This window comes from Diprion similis, chromosome 1 (assembly GCF_021155765.1).
Source record: "Diprion similis isolate iyDipSimi1 chromosome 1, iyDipSimi1.1, whole genome shotgun sequence".
Taxonomy (NCBI): domain Eukaryota; kingdom Metazoa; phylum Arthropoda; class Insecta; order Hymenoptera; family Diprionidae; genus Diprion; species Diprion similis.
Window position 1 is genome coordinate 7,527,222 of NC_060105.1, and position 21,521 is coordinate 7,548,742.

Genomic DNA, 21,521 nt, shown 5'->3' on the forward strand with positions numbered 1-21,521 from the left:
CTGCAATGAACTAGAGAACTAGGAGATTAGTAAGAACCTATCTATTCATCTATTCTATTTATATCGAGATTCGTCACCGGTATTGGCGTTGAAATGAAATATTTAGTAGCTATCCACTCCATCTTGGAGAAGTTTCTAATCCAGAAATCGGGAGTGCTTTGGTGTTTTTTGCTACTAACGGAGTGACTATAGGAACGCTCGTCACTGTCAATCTAGTCAAAATGCGTTGATTAAAAAATGGCTTCACTTATTCAAGCATAGACTAATCGTTCTTTTCGTAAACAGTGCTAATTCAAGTTTTCACGCTCTCCACACAATTTTTTAGAAAAAAATATAACACGTAGCCAGAATGCTGTCTTGTACAAAGGACCATGGGAAATGTATCTGCTATTTCCAACCATAAAATATTTCCGAGTTTAACTCACGTCAGTTAGAAACACGTATTCGCTAACAAGCTGGAACTTATTTGAAGAAAATCTCATCTACACTACTAAAGAAACAAACGTCCAGTTATTGCGTCTACAGAAAAATATGACTCTGACGGATTCCTTGATGGAATTTTCCAGCCGGTAGAAAGCACCCGGTGCACTTGGGCAACTACAATCCATTACTCGTCTCAAAACTTCGCGATATTCCTCGAAACAGACTGAAATATTACCCAATTTAGTTATAAAGTTGAACCTTTTCATAATAATAAAATCATCGAAAGAAAGATCTTTTTAGCTACAACCAACTTTCATTCAACCTAATTTGAACTTTTTGAATCAAACATGAAGTTTCTTTTGCAGAATCCGCAAGATTTCACAGCATGCAATGTTATGTTCATGGATTAAAATCGATATCAGCAAGTGGTACGAAAAGCTTTGTGCGGTTCAAGGCTGCCGACAGACTGCAATACGCTCGAGATGTGTAAAGGTTATCAAATGGATTCCAAAGTGATTGGGACATACATATATAAGATTATAAATTCATTTATAGCCTTATAAAACGTGACACTTTTAATCATGGCTTATCAAGAATCTTATCAGAATAAATTTAATGGGCAAATATATAGACGAGAACTGTACTCTTGAACCAGTATCACGAAGTTGAACGCAGGATGAACTTCGGATCTCTTATCAGAGTCGCTAATTGGGAGGTGAGAACATGACAGTGAAGCGTGACAGCGTCTCGGGCGAGAGCATTCTATGGCTGCAGTATGTCGGAAGCTTGGGAGGTTAGTGAAAAGGAGAAAAGTGTGTTCAGCGTAGAAGTGACCTTAGAAATAAGCTCGCAATAACGTTTGATACTTGGTTATCCACAGCCGCATTACTGCTCTTCATGACCGGTATGTCGGGAGGATGGACATCGCCATTCATAGCCAAACTGACAGCAGAGAACTCGCCACTTCCGATCACTTTGGACGAAGCTTCGTGGGTGGCGTCGATGCTGAACCTTGGACGAGTCGTAGGCGCGGTACCCGGACCAATAAGCGTTTATTACTTCGGGAGTAAAAGAACGATGGTTTTCAATGGGATTCCTTTCGTGGTCGGCTGGGTGTCCATGATCGTAGCTCGATCCGTGGACTGGCTGTACGTGGGAAGATTTATCATTGGACTGAGTATTGGGATGTGCTACAGCAGTTTTCCACTATATCTTGGAGAAATATCGAGTCCGGCGATTCGAGGTGCGTTGGTAACCCTCGCGAGCATCGGACTGCCTGTGGGTGTGTTGACTGGAAATACGATCGGAGCCTACGTCTCGATGTCGGTGTTTGCCTGGATAAGTCTCGTCCCAAACATCATTTTTGTCGTACTTTTTATCTGGCTTCCCGAGTCGCCGTATCACCTCGTTCGCACAAACAAGATAGAAGAGGCCAAAGTGTCGTTAGCAAGGTACAACCCAGGGCTGGATGTCAACGTTGAGGTGAAGTCCATTCAGAGTTTCATCAGCGAGTCGCGATCAGTAACACTTGCCGACAAATTTCGCGAGCTGAATATACCGCAGAACCGAAGAGCCGGAATCATCGTCACTCTGCTTTACTTTTTCATGCAATTCAGCGGAATGAGCAGCTTTATCTTCTATTTGGAGATCATCCTTGCAAACGGTGGTTTGACTGTCATTCCACCAGCTGCAATGGTCATAGTAGCCAGTTTGGCTGGAATTCTTGCTGGATTCGCGACAATTTATTTAGCCGATAAATGCGGGCGAAGAACGTTACTGATCGTCTCGAGTGCCGGGACCGCAGCATCTATGTTCGCTCTGGGAGTGCATTATATTCTTTTGTCCGACAACTTCGATCCTGCCAGTCTGCAGTGGCTTTTGATACTCTCGGTTATTTTTTACGAGGTGTTTCTGTACATCGGACTCTGCCCTGTACCCAACACCGTACTCAGCGAATTGTTTGCTCCGAATATAAAAAGCATGGTTGCATGTTTATCCGGGGTTTCACTCAGCTTGTTCTCGTTCGTATCCAGCAAGACTTATCAATCGTTGTTGGAGCTGACGAGCGAGGCTTGCGTCTTTTTTCTTTATGGTGCTGTGGCAGTAGCTTCAATGATATTCGGCCTGACTGTTATGCCCGAAACAAAAGGCAAATCACTTCAAGAGATACAAAATGCCTTGCACAAAAAATAAACGTATGTAGAATAATTAATCTGATAAAATTTAAGTCCACTAGTCAATTAGCAGAGATTACGCGGGAAAAAACTGGGGCGCCATTTTTTGTTTTGAGTTAAGAAAAAAGGAGTTGAGCTTGGTTACGTGAGGGCTGAACTTGAAAGCTTATGATTTCTACCCCACAAGCTAAAGACAAAGATTAGCCAACCACATCATCGTTAGCCAGAGACAAACGTTTCCGCTTCTGGAACCCTGCCATAATAGAGTCGGTAATTTGCGCTACACGGACAGGTAAGCGCGTTTTGCATACCGAAAAGAAGCGGAAAATGGTGAGCAGGGCTGCTAGACTAACCCAAAAACATTCGTCAAGCCCAATGAATTTTTCTGGTTTAACGACATAGTTCAAACTGTTTTTAGACGTGACACATTATTTTATGCCACTTGCAGAATTCAGCTGGCGTTCTGTTTAGACGATAACTTTTTTACCAGATCCATAGCAATATAGTATATACACTTCGCGATTCTTGTCTTACACGTTACTACTTATTGTGAGACCTAGATAAGTGCGATACTTAATACCGATAGTTGTAATGATGTAATAATGTAATCTCAAATTAAGGAAACGATCTTTTGTTGCACGTACTAGACAAGTACAATAAAACCTAAATTAATTACTCGAATCGAGTTCAGTATATTTAATTCTCTCAAGATCAACGAGTAAATAATTTTGAAAAAGAAACGACATCGCCTAACTGACTAGTCCTGAAGGATACCACGAACTTTTCAACTTTCTTACGATACAAAAGAAGCAGTCCGTTTCTCGAGATGAAATCCCCATGTTTCAGGAAATTCGACGTGCAAAATTATTGGTGCGGACTGGCGAAGACCAGTCTTAATATCAAGTTGATTGAATTGGTGAAATTGCGAGGCGCGAAGCGAATTAAAAAAGTCATTCAGTAAAGGTCAATAATTCAATTTGCGACATTTTCACCGGTGAGACGTCCGCTCTTAATGCGTTCTAAAGTTAGCTTCGCGTGGACCAACTCTTCGAACAATTTACCGTAGAAGAAGGAGAATAAACATGGGACATTCCACGTCAAATCGACCTGGGTTTTTAACCCTTGCACTTTCCGATTTGAGTTGGAATTTTTGATATGACTGTTTTGACTCCTAAAAGCACTAATTTTTTTCGAAATTCTTCAAATCCATTGGAAAATAGCTACGATGCTTGTGAACGACCATACTGATCGCTACAATTAAAAAATCTTAAATAATTCATGCGCCAGATATAAAAATTTTGGAAACTTGAGCCATTATAGGCCGATGTTGTCTTCTTAATTTTTTCGAGCTTTGTCGAAAGAAAGATGAAAAATTAGAAAGAAGAGTAGTTTACTATGGGCGTTGCTGAAAAATTTTCATATGTAACAGCAGATTTTTGAGAATTTATTTGGAGTTTTCAAAAGTAATTTATCAATTGCACTTGTCAGCTAATGCAAATGGAATTCAAGAAAATTTTAAAGAAATTGATGCTTTCAAGAGTCAAAACAATCATAGAAACAATAAATTTGACGTAGTAACGCATTTATACCCTATAGCATATATATATGCGTATACATGCCTATATATTTTCAGGATAGATGGATTTATTCAATATTAACGTCACACTGTGCGATTATAAATGCGTTAAAAGCCGATTATCAGAGACTTTCAGAATTCGATTTCGCAATGAAAATGGTAATTTATGCGCGGTTTAATATGCCGAAAAAATTCAAGCATGAGTAAACCGCTGATCGAAGGTGCAAGATAAAAATGAGAAATTCACCGAGGGTACAACGCGATAGAAACTTGAAACAAACTGTTCTAGGTCGCTAGTTTTACCACCGTGAATAAAGTTCTCCGATTTTAAAGCCAACTAATTTCCTGCTTAACCCACCATCACCCCTGCACTTATCTCGATTGTGCTTTTTACTTCCAGCTTCAAACTGCAAAATTTTGGGGATTAATACGTTACCTGGAATCTACTCCGCACATCAAACTTACAATATTATTTAACTTCTGACCTCAATCATCCTCACCTTAAAACCGAATCCTGTCCTTCTTAACTGTGTCCCAAACACTCGAGAGCTCTAAGATATCGAGCAAGGGAAGAAAAGTTATTGGTACGAGGCCAAGAGCATACCTACGTCATTTTTCCCTCCGCTCTCTTTCTTTCCCAGTATCTGCAGCATCCCTCCCCTCGTTTCTCAGTGACGCGGGATTTGACCTAAATTTGCAAGGAGACGACTCTTACAGTCTGCAACAAGGAGAACCGGTCGATCTCCAGTCAGACACCACCGACTACTGCCCTTAATTTTTTCCTTAAACTTTTCCCGACAACCCCTTCTTCGGTTTCCGGAGGGCTCGTTCATCATTGTTTGTCACTATTCACTCACTTGACAGGCATTCTTTTCTATATGCTACCCATAAGCAAACCCCCCCCCCCCCCCCCACCCCTCGTCACCACTGCCTGCTACCCCTTTACCTATACGAATCCTGCGAACCCCGTGAGGAAATAAAGTATCGAAAGATTGTAAAGGCTGCGCTCGTGTTTCCGTTACAATCCAGTCAGCCCTCGTCATCCATCATCCGAGCAGACGAATCCTAGCCAAACAGGACCGAAATACACATTGATGAATGTAACATGCCCTCCTGCATACCTTATTCAGAAGGACGAGCGGGATTTCGTCAAAAGTTAAGACTAATCTTAATTTCATCCACGTTTTAATCGAACGAAGACTTATGTAAATGCGAATGTGATGAATTTCATGTACTCAATTTTATTTCACATGGTGAAATATGATTTCTACGAAGGATGAAGACTATCGAATGGGTGGAATCTTGATCGGAACATCTGCCCCGTGACTCTGTGCAGGGGATTCAATATAACTTGAACGATAGAGACTCGACAAGACTTGTAAAAATATGCGAGTTGAGCATGAATATTTACACAAGAGAAACGAGTCGCGCGAGGAGTTACCGAGAAAGAGAGAACAACAATCCAAAGGGAAGGGAGATGGAAGTATTGTGCCGAAAAGGGATGGAGGTGCTGCGAGAGAGGAGATAGAGGCGGCGAGAGAATTCATTTATTCATGTCTCCGGAGAACGAACACAAACAAATAGGTATACAAGGCACATATATGTTTAGACGAGGAGTGACAGAACTAGGACGAGAGCGGTAAGAGAAACGGAATAATAGGCAATGCAAAAATGGATGAAAAAATTTAAATGAGAAGTGAAAAATCTATGGCCGAAGAGTTCGGTAGTGAAATTTACTCCAATACTCATCGCGAGTTGTTTGACATGAACTTTTTTCATCGCGGAAACATTCCATTCGATGTCAAAGTAATGGTATAGGAATTGAGACAGGGAGTCGTATGAAGTAATGAACATCGCATTGACCAGAATTATTCTGAAGTTTTATTGATCACTTGAAAAAGATTTGAAACTTTACCGATTTAAGTTTCGATACTCGAGACTTCGATACTTGAGATTATCGATTGTAACAGTTCTTATATACTAGATTTAGGGGCAAATCTGAACGGGAGATGAAGACGTGACAGAAAACGCGGTATATAAAGAGACGGAAAATCAAGCCCTGGAAGAAATCTCTGGAGAAGATAAGCCGGAAATTTTGCCAATGATATAAGTAGAATCTTATTCCCCATTTTTGAAACGGGTCATCCGGCGGAAATCTCAAACGAAGAGAAACTCAAGGCCAGTAAATTTCCCAGCTTCCAACGTTCATTTGTATAATATATTTCCTCGTCTTTACTTCAGTATCGAACTCTGCAACGAAATGCATTTTGAAGATCATCGATTAAATTTTAATAGCAAACCAAATCGGGGCACCACGCGTTGATGAAGAGAATTATAGCAGAATCCAATTACAGGACACGAGCGCTCGAATCACGATTAAATAAACGCTGACGGATGATGACCATTGATGACGACAAGTGGAACGGAGAACATCGAGCCATCAAATTTACGTAATACTACTTCGATTAAAATTTCACGCGCGAAATCATCGCAACTAATCGTTCCATCAAGGGATTTACTCTTCGGTACGTAAGAAAAACAAGATATGAAACAAAGAGAGAACTAAGGGTTTCCGAATTGAGGGAGGAAAATATCTTCCGCTACACCATGAATAATATCTCGTTTCAAAAAGATGTCAGGAAAACGGACGGCCCGGATAAGTGCCTACATCACCCGGCCGTTTGCACCAACAATTTTGTAACCCCTAGCCGTTTGAAGAGTGAACAACAAAGTCGGTTTCCTTGGAAAAAGCGTCCCCCTAATAAAATCGTATCGTGCGATAAAATGCTTTGAATAAACTTATGGTTTTCTTTTGTGTATTTTTCTTCCATCACTTTTTCCTCTTCGGCCGCTTTCTTTTCTTTCAAGTTTATAAAAAATTTAGCACAACTGTGAGGGTGAATACTTGACAACCTTATCTTTGCACAGAGCTGCTCGATGACTTTGACAAAATTGACATGCAGCTTAGTCCATGTCGAATGTCGCACATGATCGAATTTTATTTGTTCTTATTCTTTTCCTTATCACGGATCATTCTATAAGTTTTACTATATTTTTTTTTTTTTTATCTCTCTTGTACGAGTTTTGTAAATACTTTTCCAAACTGAGGCTATTTTTTTAAACCTCACAGGTATAAAATATACACCGTGGATGATTTGTGTTTATTTACTTTTTTTTTTTTTTTTTCCTTGGGAAATTGATTTCATATTCCGAACCCTACGCGAGTCATATGAATGTATAAAATTTGAACGGAAAACGTGAACAATTTATCAAATTTGACTAGGGTGTTTTCAGGCTATAGCTAGAGGCCAGACACAAATTGAATCGTAAAAGTATGGAGAAACTGGATAGAAAAATGAAAACGAAAACACCGAGATAAATAACGAAAATTGAATTCCAATCAGCAGGTTTGAATCGTAACGAAGTTTCAGACGTCTGCCTTTCCTTGATTCAATATAATTTCCATCTCTGTCATAACGAATGTTCCAACATGATGCAAAGAGGATACGAAAAGTTTGAATTCAGCAGAGGAATTGAGTGTCTATGAGGGAAAACGCGAACTGCAAGAATAAGTTGGCGAAGAACGAGTCGAGTTAAAAAGTGAAGGGGTCGGGCTGAAGAACGCCTGAATCTCCTCTGTTTCCAGTCGAGTGGTGTTTTACACTCGGCGGGCGACGCAACTCCTCTCATCCCCTTATCCCAAACGGGGTAAGAGTTCCAGGCTTCCCGCAATTACTGCGGAGTAATTCGATCTTTAAACATTCACATACATTCCTACAAAGAGCTCCTTTTCCACTGTATTGCCAACGTTTTTTTATTTTTATTTATTTATTTATTTTTTTTATTGCGTCGCCACACGTGTCGAAATATAAAGGCTCACGCGTGTTAAGATGGCTGAATTTTCACGTAATACGAACTAATGCGTATTGATAAGATTCCATAATCTGTAAGTGAGATTGGAAAAATCCTGGAGAGATTTAAATTTTTTTTCGATACACAAAATCATTTAATTGAGTGAAATTATTCGCAGTTTTTACGACTTTATAAAATGGAATGAAATAATTTTTTCTAAAATATAATACATATTAATCATCACTTACCCTCTGAGCTTTGGCATCTATTCGAATTTATTACAATACACAGTCGCGTCACGCTCGAGACATATATTGCACACAGATGAATTGGTTGACTTAGGGCAATTAACGAAGAATTACAAACGCAAGCGTTCCTTATCGAATGATCAAACACGTTGGACACACAGCCGGCGCTTCAAATGTAAACACCACGCATTGAGAAAACACAATTATCTCTGAATTCTTTGAGCTTCAAAGTCGCAAATAAATTCACCGAACAAAAAAGTACTTTGAAATATTCGATGTAAAATGTTTCAAATGTTATTCTCAGTGTTTAACACGAGTGTTTTTCGATCTTTCCACGCGCCAAATAGGTATAAATAATAAACTTAATCCAAGGTCTACAGAGCAATGGCAATGTTTCACGATAAAAAAATTTTTATTTCCCAACATACGTCTACGTTTATTATAAAGAGATAGCGAGAATAAAAAGGATCAATTATTCAACCGATTTATTGAAGGATTCAGTGAAATTTAATGATACACTTCATGGCAAAATCTACTCGCGACTTTAAGTTTGCAGTCACGTCTGACGCATGAATTAAGAACCGATCACGCATCTTGACGTTGTTCGCTCAGCGCGTAATTAGAAAAAACGATTCGTTTGCGGACAAAATAATCACAGAGGAATTGACGATAAAATTGATTCGACGATTTTACGTCAAGTTAATGAAATTCATTTTTTTTATCAACAAATTGAAGAAATTGAATAAATGATAAAAGATGCGATATTTTCACAAATATAACGACATAGGTAAAGTATGAACGATGTGCCAATGCCACTGTGCGAAGAGTGGCTGAAATATTTGTGGAAATATCGAAAACCTTAACTCGTATCGGGCGTCAGACAGCCGCGCCGCTTTCTCAACGTTTGACCGATCGACTAGCAGCCATCTGAACACCAGATGTTCAAAGTAAGTGGCTCGAGAAAAGTTGAAAAGTTTTGACGCTAGGATACATGGACCTGTGAAGCATGCAGCTTTAATGGACCGTCGAAGGTAGGTGAAGGTTTAGCTGCGCCCTGAACGAGAGCTTCTAAAGAAGAACTGAAAATACACTAGATCAGTGGCAAAAAACTTTCGTCAAATTTCTTTCATTCAAATTCGGATTTTTCCTGCAGTTGAAAGTTCGATTATGTTCAGATCGAGACTGCGGTTCGCGAAATTGTATAATACTATTGGAATAAAAATTTAAAAGAAATTAGTGGAAAAAGGATTGAATATTCATTAGGCAACAGTGGAATAAATGGAGAAATAATTACGTCAACGGCAGCAGCAGTGCAGTAGCATTAAAAAACGAGCACCGTGCTGATAGTGTAAAGTTTTGAAAGCACCCCTATGCGCTTCGCATGAATCTGACTGAAATATTTTTTGTCAATTTATACATCGTCGACGGATAGATATACAGCATGCTGACGACTCGCGACAGCTGCCAGTGACAAAGCTAAAGCGAATGATATTGCGTCGACGTAAAACCAGCCCGAGGGTAAAAGAGGAATGAAAAACACCTCGTTTTCATTTTTTATTTTCAGCAGAAATCCAAAGGGAAAAAGTGAGATAATAAATTTGCACTTTTCGTTGATGAACTGGACCAAGAAACGGACGAAGAATTAATACAACGAACAAAATCCCCGAAATAATTACAATCGATAATCCCGAATCGTGATCCGAAAAAACGAAAAGTCGATAAAATCATGAGAATGACGTCAATAACGTTACTGTAACTATACATTTGTAAGAAATATCGGAATTTATAATTTTTAGGAATGCTCGAGATTTACGCTAATTAACCATTATAAACAAAATGTACTTTAATCTTGAAAAGCCAACGCGTTGGGAGTCATTTTTAAATTGATCAATAATGTTGATTTGATAGCCTGAGGTTTCATTACGTTACGTCACCAGTTTCAGACTGATATGAAATCATCCGGATTGAAATCACAAATGAACCATTCGTTTCTGCTGAACCATAATTGGAGAATTTGGAGCAGAGAATTCTCTCTCATCCCTCTCTCCCTCTTCCTCTCTCTCTCTCTCTCTCTCTCTCTCTCTCTCTCTCTCTTTCTCTCACGAATACTAAAATCGAGGATAAAGTTTCTGAGCGAACACCTTCTGTCCAGCGACAAACTGTAGGTACGTAAAATACGAGCTGGTCATAACGCTCCAACGTTTTTCACCGTCGCGTCGTAGGTGGTAGCGGATCAGGTGCTGAAGCAGCAGCTTTTCTCTGCTATCTCAGTTTCTCCTTTCCTATACGAGTCACTTTATCTCTATTTTTCTCTCTTGGTCCTTTTCATCGCGGTTCGTTGTCACCCTTAAAGCGATTGGCAGCTCATAAATCTGCCCTCAAGTTTATACTCAAGATTTTTCTTTCTCTTTTCTCTTGAAGGTGGCAAACGATCAACCCCCCTCCCCCCCCCCCCCCCCTTTCCGCGCTACTTCGCCGGCAAGCTGCCTTTTGTCAGGCTATTAAACACTGTCATACTTCACCTCTCTGCGAACGATGATGACACAATACCCTCAATGTCTTCCTAATCGTGAAAGGATAGAAATACTGAAGAGCTGCAGATTTTTTTGGTCACAATTCACACCGTCTACCGATACATCCGAACTCTCCAACTCACGATCGACTCAATTTTGAATGTTTTCCAGATATCATCGAAGATCGAAAGATTTCACTTTTCCAGACAACTCGGGAACGACTCAATCGTTTGTTGCAAAATCTGATCAGACCCAAGTTGAATGAAATCAAATCAACGGAATGCTTCAATCTCAACGAAAAGTCACAAGGTAAATACGCTATAAAATATACTTGGCCAGTGGCACAATTCGAAGTGTTAGTAATCGAAAATTTGAGTCAATTTTTGACGCAGATTTATTAGTACCGATTTCCTCCACTCACCGCGTTCCTATACTGCGGTCGTTCGAAATATGTAAACCAGGCAGCTGTCTACACTCGGTCGTCACTAGATAATCGTAATATTTAAACTCCAAAAAACACAGACGCAATGAGAACAAAAATCGGTATTACTAACTCCGCGCTGCAATCTGGCCCGATTTTCTGCCCCGAAGTTTCGTCTCCTTCCCTCTTACCTCCTGCTCTCGATGCAGCGAGAGGGGGAAGAAAATAGCCAAGGTGGCAGAGCTGATCTTAGACTGCAGTACGTCATCTCATGGCTGCACAGGCAGTGCGGAAATTCACTATTCCAGCTCCGCGTACCCTCAGGGGATATTTCTAACGGGGGTGGATGAACGGGACGGAAACACAACACCGACACCCCATTCCTCGCAGATTTATGCTTCGAACACCTGGCAAATAGAGAGAGCCTGAATACTCGTGAACCCGAATATCGGGATCACGCTGCACCCTCGGAAATTCTGAGCCGACACAAAGCCTCGAACAATTCCTGTTCACAAGTGTCCGAAGCTCGGCTGCTGCTGCTGCTGCAGCAGGGATGATTTTTGCGAACTAAAGTTACAATAATAAGATGAAAACTGCAATACCTATTGAACAATTCCAAACATGAAGATCAAATATATATTCGAAGTACATACGTGTTAGAAATTTCTTTCTCACGTTACCGTCAGAGTCACATCAAAAGTTCTCCCGGACAAAGTTTCCTCGATTCAAACCCGCAAGGACCACACCGACTCGGCGGACGTAGAGGAGTAAGTATTACCAAGTAATGGATAAAAATTCATGACGAAGAAAGTTTGGACTCACCCTAATATACGACACGTCGATGTGTCAATGTCTCGGTAATCCGTGCTGCTCTCGTTGCATTAATAATAATTTAACGATAATCCGGTGACTTTGCAAGCCGATGTGAGATCGGAAGACGATTATTCTCGAATACCAAGATCATTGAACACTTCGTTCGAGATAAAATCTACAGTTTTGTCCTAAGGCGGACAATGAATGCGCGTCTTTGGTTAGGCTCTTCGCTAGCTCGTGCTTTTGGGGCTTGATACAGCACGAGTGTATGCCCAAGTAACTTACACGTGTGTGAATAAGTCCCCTCTGACTCGGCGTCAGGAAACACACGACTGCCATTATTCACAAACGATTTACCGCCGGAATAATCGCGCTGGGTAATTTATACGGATATATAATGTATGCGTAGAGGTGTGTGCGATGTGCAAGCTCGCGGGTATCCGCCTAGAAGAAAACGACCCTGGGGATGTCTGGTTATCGGGGTGACTGGGAACGACGCGGAGGAGCGCGTGAATTAGCCCGCACCCTTCGCCTCGCGTCCTTCTTTTCGCTCGACTCTTCACTTAGTTTTACTCTACCCTCGTAACGTGGCGGAAAAGCGGAGCTGCAATGTCTTCGGAAATTCTGGCTAAACGAGGGTAAGATTCGCGGAGAAGGGTCGACCGGACGATGGTCGAAAGCCGAACGAAACCTGCGGCGCTTTCCTACCCCATGTGTCACAATTAATCCTCGACCGTTTCCACCCCGATGGATAAATTTCCGCGCATGAAAATAACCGCCCGGACAAGCTTGGTGGTGTGGATACAGCTTTCACGCATGTTGGTGCATGCAGGCCTTCCTCATACGTGGACCAACATCTGAGAATGTCACTCGGAGTAGGGTGGATAAATATTTGTTATAGAGACATTCGGTACACAAACCCTCGGTTTTCGGGATCAAACGTTGTATCGAATTACGCTTGGGAAAATGCAAATATCGGCGAGTCGATATTCCCGAACAAATAATAAGCTTTGATCGCGAAATCGGAACAAGATTCTGATGTGGAAAATTCTGTTTTTCATATGATGATTGAGAACAGTGTGATTTTGCGGAGAACTTGAGCTGTTATAAAAAATTTTAGATTGCGAGTCTTTTTTTTTTACCATTCTTCGACCCTTCGGTACACATTTTGTGATTTTTTTTTTTTTTTTTTTTTTTAGTGCGGAGACTTTGCGAATGTTGGATTTATAATGAGGGGAAAAAGAGAACCGTTTCGATGTGTTGTTGCACGATTTGCGAAAAAGGGAATTACTCAATTCAGAGCTTTTACCCCTGCCACCGTTTTCACCCTTAACATAGGGTCGATTCAAATCCAGTATTATTGTTTGACAATAATGCCGGAGTGAAGAGGGTCAGACGTGAATCAGTAAAACGATGATATACGAATAAGAGCGTGAGCAAATCGATTTAGGCTTTGGTCCCGGCTGTGTCGTGCAACAATTGCAAAAGTTCGCGTTGAGCTTGCACGATATTTCAAGTTTCCTTTTTCTAGTACGTTTAAGCGATGATTATCGACGTCGTTGATAAATAAATAAACAACACAGGGAATGTCGTGCAGCACGCGTGACAATAAACGGCGTATAATGTATTCCGGGTAAGTAGGAGGTAATATATTCAAAGATCATCGCGAGCATAATTTAATCGATACGATATGCGGACGTTTCTTTTCAACGAAACTTCAATGCCGGATTAAATCGATCCACTAATCAACGCGCAAATGGGTTTATAGAGGTTAAAGTTTATACCATAAAAGTGCCTCTAAAATTTTATCCGACAATCTGATCATAAAAGAAAAGAATTTGTTCGACACGAATGACCGTATTAAAAGCTGTAAAAAAAAAAATCTGTTAGGTATTGCAAAGAACATTGGTCTCGTTTAAAAAAAAATTTCTCTTTTTTTTTTTTTTTTTACGTCATTCGTCTTATTTTCGCTGAGTTGTAATAACCGATGTTGTAAAATTTTTACTAGAAACTAACGATGCAAATTTTTTCACTCTTCAATGATCAATTCTACGGAATGAGTAAAAGGTGAAAAATAAATTGATATTTAAAGGGAGTGACAAAAAAGCATGACTGAGTATTTCTTTGATATGGATATTCCACGCACCTACGCATATTACATTCCCTACCACCGGGTTGAAAAACGAAATACACCCGCACGCTGGTTGGTATTGTAACACGCGTGCTTTGCTGCGTAATCAAATAAACAACGAACAACGAGGAGAGGATGAGGTTGAAAAAAGAATGAAAAAAAAATACAAAAAATAGAAGGGTGAGAAAAATTCGAGGCCCGAGTAATTATACGCGTACATATACGAAACGTGTATGTATTCTCATACACGTCTCTGCGATCCAGACGCATATATATCCATCCTCTCTAAGTTCGCGCATGCAGGGCCTTGGCAGTTTAACGGAATAACAACTCGTAGGTGGAAAAAAGCACTTTACTCCCCTTGCAGCGAGGGGATGGGGCGAGATTCTTCCTCCATCCCCCTAGCCCAACGGCACCATGAAGAAATAGATATTATAGGTCAGGAATGGCCCTCGACGTCACTCCAGTTTTTCGCAGCGGGGGTGGGGGTGGGGATTAGAAGTATATACGAGCTCTCTAGCCGAGATATTTCAATCGCTGCGCGAGTTAGGAGCGCTCACTTGGTAATCAATAATTTCCGGAGTTTCTCGGCCCCTTTTTCGTCGAACCTTATAAACGTACGTACCAACCTTATCTTGAACCTGGAATCGTAAAAATTATACATCATATATTCAACTGTCAGATAAGAGTCTATTTTTGTCAAAGAGGATGAATGGTATTCCTGAAATCTCGATTCTCCTTGTTCACCGAATTTCAGAAACATTCGGAATATCAAAAATTAAAATAAAATTTCACCGCTCGGATCATAAAAGAAAAAAAAACCTGACAGCTTAAGCTGGACCAAACCTGCCATGAATTTCAAGAGTAACTTAGATGCGGCTGCAGCGATCAGAGAGAGAGGTAGAGAGAGAGAAAGAGAGAGGAAAACGATCGGCATTGGGCGTCTTTAATAGCCAACGTTTTCACCGGAATCGCTTGCTCGCGTCTTTATCGGTGGCAATGATGAACCGAGAGCTTTCGGAAGGTAAATTTAATTTATCTCGGCTTAAAGCGCACGCGAGGTAGACGTGTATGCACGCCCGCTTTCAACGACACGTCACAGTATTGGACGGGAAAACGAAAAAACTAAATAAAAGCTAGGCTACAAAGTGAAAGGAAAATTTATCATTGCGGTAAAATTCATTACGATAATTCGGATTATTTCATCCGCGATTTCTTTACACGTACTTGCATACAATATGCATGAAAATACATTGAGAACTCTCGTAAATTTACTTCAAATTTTCATCTTTCTCTTCCTACTGTTCTATTGTGAAGAAACATAAATTAAAATTCATGCTCCGAAATGGTGATACCTATATATATACGTACATATACGCACCTATAATGGAGGTACCATAAACTTAACAAAAAAAAAAAGAAAAGAAAAGTGTTTTATTACTCGCGTGGAAATTTTATTCGCATACCTACATCCAGAAATTGTATAAAATTACAATAACATATATATTATACAGGTGTTGTGTTATTGTTTTTTTCCTTCCTTTTCTTCTTTCTGGTGTTAAATTTTTTCAACGAATGAAATAATTTCACACCCCTCCGCTATAGGGGTGCGAAAACGTGACGAAAAAAAAAACATAATAAATAAATAAATAAATAAATAAATAAAAATGCGGATTCCCATACACGTGTATTACATACATATACATATACATACGTATAGATATGACTGTAAGAAATATTCCTACGTACAATGTACATAAATCTAGCACATAGTTTCCCGCTCTACCTTAGGTTCACATACGTGTACATAGGTGTAGAGTAATAATAGCAGCGAGAGGGTGAAACGGGCCGGAGGGTGAAATAAATAAATTCTTTCCGACGAGAGACGCACTTGTACCTGTAGACTCAGCAGGGCATATATACATGTAACTCTCGCGTGATCATGAATTATAATAACTCTCGTCATTCTTCACAAGAAGTCTGTATAACGTATCCTATGTACATAATGTAAGCGCACATTTATTTTATATATATATATATATATATCCGAGCGATACGGCTGTAATATATTAGGTATTACATTCTGTGCCTTTTGCTTTTACCTTTATTCGTTCTCTTCCCTTACCTGCATACCTAATATCAACCTAATATAATCTGCTGCGTATTATAAGTATATGTTTGTATTTCCATTTGTTTGTGTTTTTTCCTAAAATATTGTACGAAAAATGTCTTTGTCATGGTTGCGGAGATGATTGAAACAGAGATTGAATTTTGAGTCCAAATTCTAGAAGTCAAATTCTGATTTCTTCCACGTAACTAATAAGAAAAAAAGTGTGATTTTTTTTTCTTTGTTCAGCTGTGTAAAAGCTAGTCGATTAATATAATTTATAATGAAAAAATCGTGGAAACAAAATGATCCACGCCAATCATCGTTACAATTCCACGGGTTAATCGTGATCTGCAAAAAGGAAAAACCGGTTCGATTTATCGGTATTATCCGCGTTTCACCCCGTCATGAAATGCAATGGAGGCGACATAAACACGCGCGACGCGAGCCTCACGCAACTGGGACAACGGTGCAATGCCGAGGGGATGATTTACATGTGCCACCCGCACCCTTCTATCCCAACTACCATTTCCACGGCTGTGTAGAACGGCGAGATATTCTCGATTTTGAGTGTATGACGCCGTGGGGATGCCATGGAAATGGGAATGGGGATGGAAATGGGGATGGGGATGGGGATGGGGATGGGGATGGGGATGGGGATGCCGAGGATGGAACGAACGCCGGCTGACCCTTGGCTAATAGAAGTGCTTTATGAGCGAAGCATTGTCACGCCGATGGTCGAGTGGCGACGATCAGCTCGTGCGTGCCGTTAACAACCAAGTGAACCCCTCCACCCCCCACGTTTATTATCGGTCAACTATCAACCCCTTACCCGAACGACCCCCATCTCCATAAACACTCTGGGGGTGTCTTGGGGAAAATTTTCGCTCTAAAGGATCACCTAAATTTTATCGACTTCTTCTGGCCTCCCTCTCGGAGTGGTTGATCGGTGAAAATTCTATTTGTAATGTACTTTTCAGTCATTCTGTTACGAGGTAGACCCAAATTAAGTACTTTATAAATTAATACACATATATCTGCAAGCTGCGAAAATATCTCTTTGAAACGTTGAAAAGCAGAAAATATTAAAATTATGAACGACAGATGATGCTTGGTTTGAAAAACCATTTCGATATTGTGAAAAATTAAGGAGACCCGTTCGGTTCATATATTTTTCACTATATTCTGTAAATGAAGCGAGAACTCATGCTTCTTATGTGGTTTATTACGGAATACGATTCTCTATGGATACCCATGAATTCGGACGGCTGTTTTAGAGTCCCGTCATGTCTTTCCCATGAGCGCATCGATTTTGTCCGAAGACGTGTAATACGTTAAATTATATATTGAATCGGGTATATTCCATTGAATTTTGATTGTATCACGTGGTACTTTAAGAAATCGGAAAATTTTACGCAAAAAAAAAACAATAATTAGGTCCAACATAATAATATCGAAGAAGAATCGATATATTTTATACGGGCTCTTGGTTACATTATATATTATACGCGCCTCGGAAGTTTCGCATTTTTCTTATACAATTGACGACGGCTGGGGGTCCGCCTAATTGGAATCGGAAGCCTCGATAAAACGCGCCCGCAGCCTTCATCGCTGAAGTCCGATAATTTCGGGACTGAATTATAACCCGATAATGAAAACGCATAAATAATGAGAAAAGTAAGAGAGAGGGCAGAACGACTGCGGGATTTCACAGCGATTACATCGAAATTGTTCGGACCTGGAGTTTTATATTAAAGAGAAAAAGAAGAAGAAAAAAAAAAATACAATGCGACGCGACCATCTTTAGTACATCATTTTTCATGGTAAACCTGAAACTCGACGTTTTCAAACAATGAAAAACTCTTCTTGGGTGTAACGTGTTGTACGTACCTTACAAATATTTATTTCTTACACTGTAATTCGTTGTAATTTGTTGCCCCGAACATTTTACAACAGCATTGGCTACTTTATTATTCTATTTTTATAATATTTACATTACGTTTATACTCATAAACCGCAGAGTAATAACTGGACCAAATTAACTTGAAAATCTGCATACAATTTCGGTTTATATACACATGAAGATACAGATTGAATATAAGCTTGTAATTTCAATGTAAAAAAAAAATATACAAAATTGCGTTTCAGACGTTAATTTATACATGTATTTCGTAAAGAAGACAAAAAATGCTCGATGAAAATCGTCGTCGCGAGTTTTCGCGATGCACGGCCATCGCCATTCGTCAAGACGAACCGACTCTCCGAGTACTGCTGGATATAAATATACCGGGAGTAAAAAATCGCCTCGAGATACCGACTGCGAGAATCGCGGGGTTAGAGTTTCGAAAAACGTCTGGGCGTAACCAAAGGAGCCAATCTTTTAGTGAGCGGATGAAATTACTTACCCTGCCTGGCTCTGCACGTCGGACGGATAAAAATGTACCTGCAACGTTTCGTCCGAGTGTGCGAGGTTTTCATCCGACGCTGCGGTTGTGCGCACTGGGTATACAAAACAGCGACAGACGAAGAAGGTGATCCTGGAATCGCCATCAGCAAACGACTTACCTGGAAGCAATTAACAAGAGGTCAGACGTTTATAGTAGGATTTCGAAGATGCGATGTTCAGTTATGATAGGGGGGAAGGGGGGGGGGGAGTGATTTTTTACGACTGTGTTATTCAATCGATAAATTTCTCTCATCGATTTATGCAGGTACTCAATAGTTTTATAATAAACGTTATATATATATATATATATATGATTGACGAATAACGAGGGTTAATTTTAGAGGAAAACTCGACTGAAACTCGGAATGAAAAATAACGGTTCTGCAAAAAAAAAACGATAGAAAAAAGCAATCCCAACGTGAGTGAATGTGTATCGGTGTTTGTCCCATTTGTCAAAGTTTACTCGGACCGAGCGTTTTTCCCGGGGTGGATAAGCGGCGTGAAAAAGCAGGGCGGGAATCGGGGTCGTCGAAACAATGTTGCACTGATATAATGCGTGTATTAACGATTCGAGGTAGAGATTAAAAAATGGCATGGATTCTACGAAAGCGGAATATTAAGCTGGTAGAATTCATGCAATTTTTTTATTTCTTAGTCGAATGAAAATCTGTTGGAGTATTTTTGGTCGGAATTGGGTATATAATGGGGCTGTTGAGCCCTTTTTCACGTTTGAGATAAGTAAGTGGACTTCGATACTTGGAGGTATATCTATATGTACTCAACGACTCCTAGGAATCCAGCTAGCAAAATGGTCGGCATTATTATGAAGCCTCGAGAGTAACGGGGCAAAACCGCTAATTACTACGGAGGAAAACTTGACTGCGGAGAAATTAGAGGCTATACTTGTATGAGTGCAGATGGAGACTCTAGATGGCAACACGCCCACAAAGCTAGACGATTCTCCTCCGGGGAAAAGCGACTTTAAAACCCGGCCTCGAGTAGAATAAGAAGACGTTGCTCATTTGCGGCACGGCTCGCTGGAAGCTCGTTATGAAACGCATGTTCCACGAAATAGCACGAAAGCGGGATAAAATATCAAGTAGAACTCCAGAGAGGGGAGGAAATTTTCGTTTTTGCGTGGAATTCGCCATACCCAGCTTAAAATTCCGCAACTAAATTCGAGGCAGCGACGTTTACTTGGAAATCAGACGATGGATTCGAGTCATTGACATTGGTTTCGAGTAATTGATTCGTTTTATTGAATTTCATAAATTTCCAACGTACGATTTTTAGTGATTTCTGGATCGGACAGAATCATAGGAAATCACAACTAATTTCTGGAAATTATAGAAGATCATCTAGAACGCTGAGCAAACAATTTGAATCAATCGGTGAACTGGAAATAAACGAAGGAACGATATAATATGATGAAAATCAATGGAACATCAACGGATTGAAACGATTTGGCACTCACTGCAAGACTTACAAGGACATCTATGATTTCCAACACTTTCCCTGAGATTTCTTCACCACTGTCGTGTGATTTCAAGTAATTTGCAATTGTTTCCAACGATTTAAGGTATTTTGATTGATTGCAAGATTAAAAAAAAAGTTCTCTCTTCCAAGAAATTTCCGACCTTATTCTCACATGTAACAAAAAAGTTTCTAGACATTCACGTTCGTCATTTAGATAAATAATTGCTCTGATTGCGACATTTTCACATTAGTTCTAAGTGCGAGGCTTTGACCACGGTAAGAAAGAGTGACATTTCACTCGGTCGGTAAAGACTAATTACAGCATCTTCTTAACTTAAACCTCATACTGAATTAATGCCAATTATCCAGAGTCGCCTGGTTTACCGGTAAGCAACAGCAGCATTGGTCGTCAAAATATTGTCTGCAGATATTACTGCGCTGTCGCTTCTCTCTTTGCCCTTCCTTTCCTCATCTGCTTCTCCCTCCCTCGTTCAGGGAGGATAATCGCCACAGTGTGCCAACAACATAACGGCGATACACGCGAGGGTACAATGGGCAATGAGCATCCCTGACCCAGATCGCGAAACACCGTTCTTCGGGGTGCTGCTGGAATTGTTGCGATGGATCGAGGTGCATGACGTACTTTGGAGACGAACAACTGCGTCGCGAGAAGAAAAGAGGAGAGGAGAGGAGAGGAGAGCCTTGCATCCGGAAACGTGGTTATAATCGCGACGAAGCTCTTTTCAATGCTGCATGATATGCCGTCTGTCTGCGAAGCCGGAAATAGAACGCAGTAGATATACTGAGGGACACCTGGTGGGAGTGGGTATCAGGGTGGGCCATGTCCGAATTACTTCACCCTCACCCCCAAAGAGTAATCATGTTGTAATATAGAAAAAAAATCAGGATAAATACAATAATTTTCCGATAACTCCAACAAGCCCCGCCAGGCAGTCGAATTTTTTTTAAGAAAGCAATTAATTACTTTAAAACTGTGTATTATGAAAAAATTTTATGTGGCTATCCTGTAGGAAATTTAATGCTCTACAGAAAAGATCTCTTGTAAAATTTTCGTAAATTTAATATTTATCACGTTATCAGCGAAACAAAAATCAGTGTTTCATACCAACGCGTGTATTTAAGTAACATTGAAAATTAAAGAACGCTGAATTATAGATCGATCAGATTTTGAGTTTCGCATCAAATTTCATTTCTTAGAATATGGAAAATTGCACAAACTTTGTCAAATGTACATGTCTACATCGAAATTTATAGTAGAACTTGAATTACTTTCGATATAGCATATATTACGTAAAGTGATTTTGTTTTTGCCATCCAACA

General features: G+C 40.1%; 2 protein-coding genes across 2 annotated transcripts in view; one reads left to right on the forward strand and one right to left on the reverse strand.

The window, feature by feature from the left end:
• Positions 1 to 21,521, reverse strand: part of LOC124407311 (disks large 1 tumor suppressor protein) — a 361,750-nt gene that overhangs the window by 321,084 nt on the left and 19,145 nt on the right. The window lies entirely within an intron of this gene.
• Positions 821 to 3,126, forward strand: LOC124407416 (facilitated trehalose transporter Tret1-like). Its single transcript, XM_046883530.1, has 2 exons — positions 821 to 1,216; positions 1,304 to 3,126. The coding sequence occupies exons 1-2, from the start codon at positions 1,147 to 1,149 to the stop codon at positions 2,614 to 2,616; spliced, it is 1,383 nt and encodes a 460-aa protein (XP_046739486.1). The 5' UTR covers positions 821 to 1,146; the 3' UTR covers positions 2,617 to 3,126.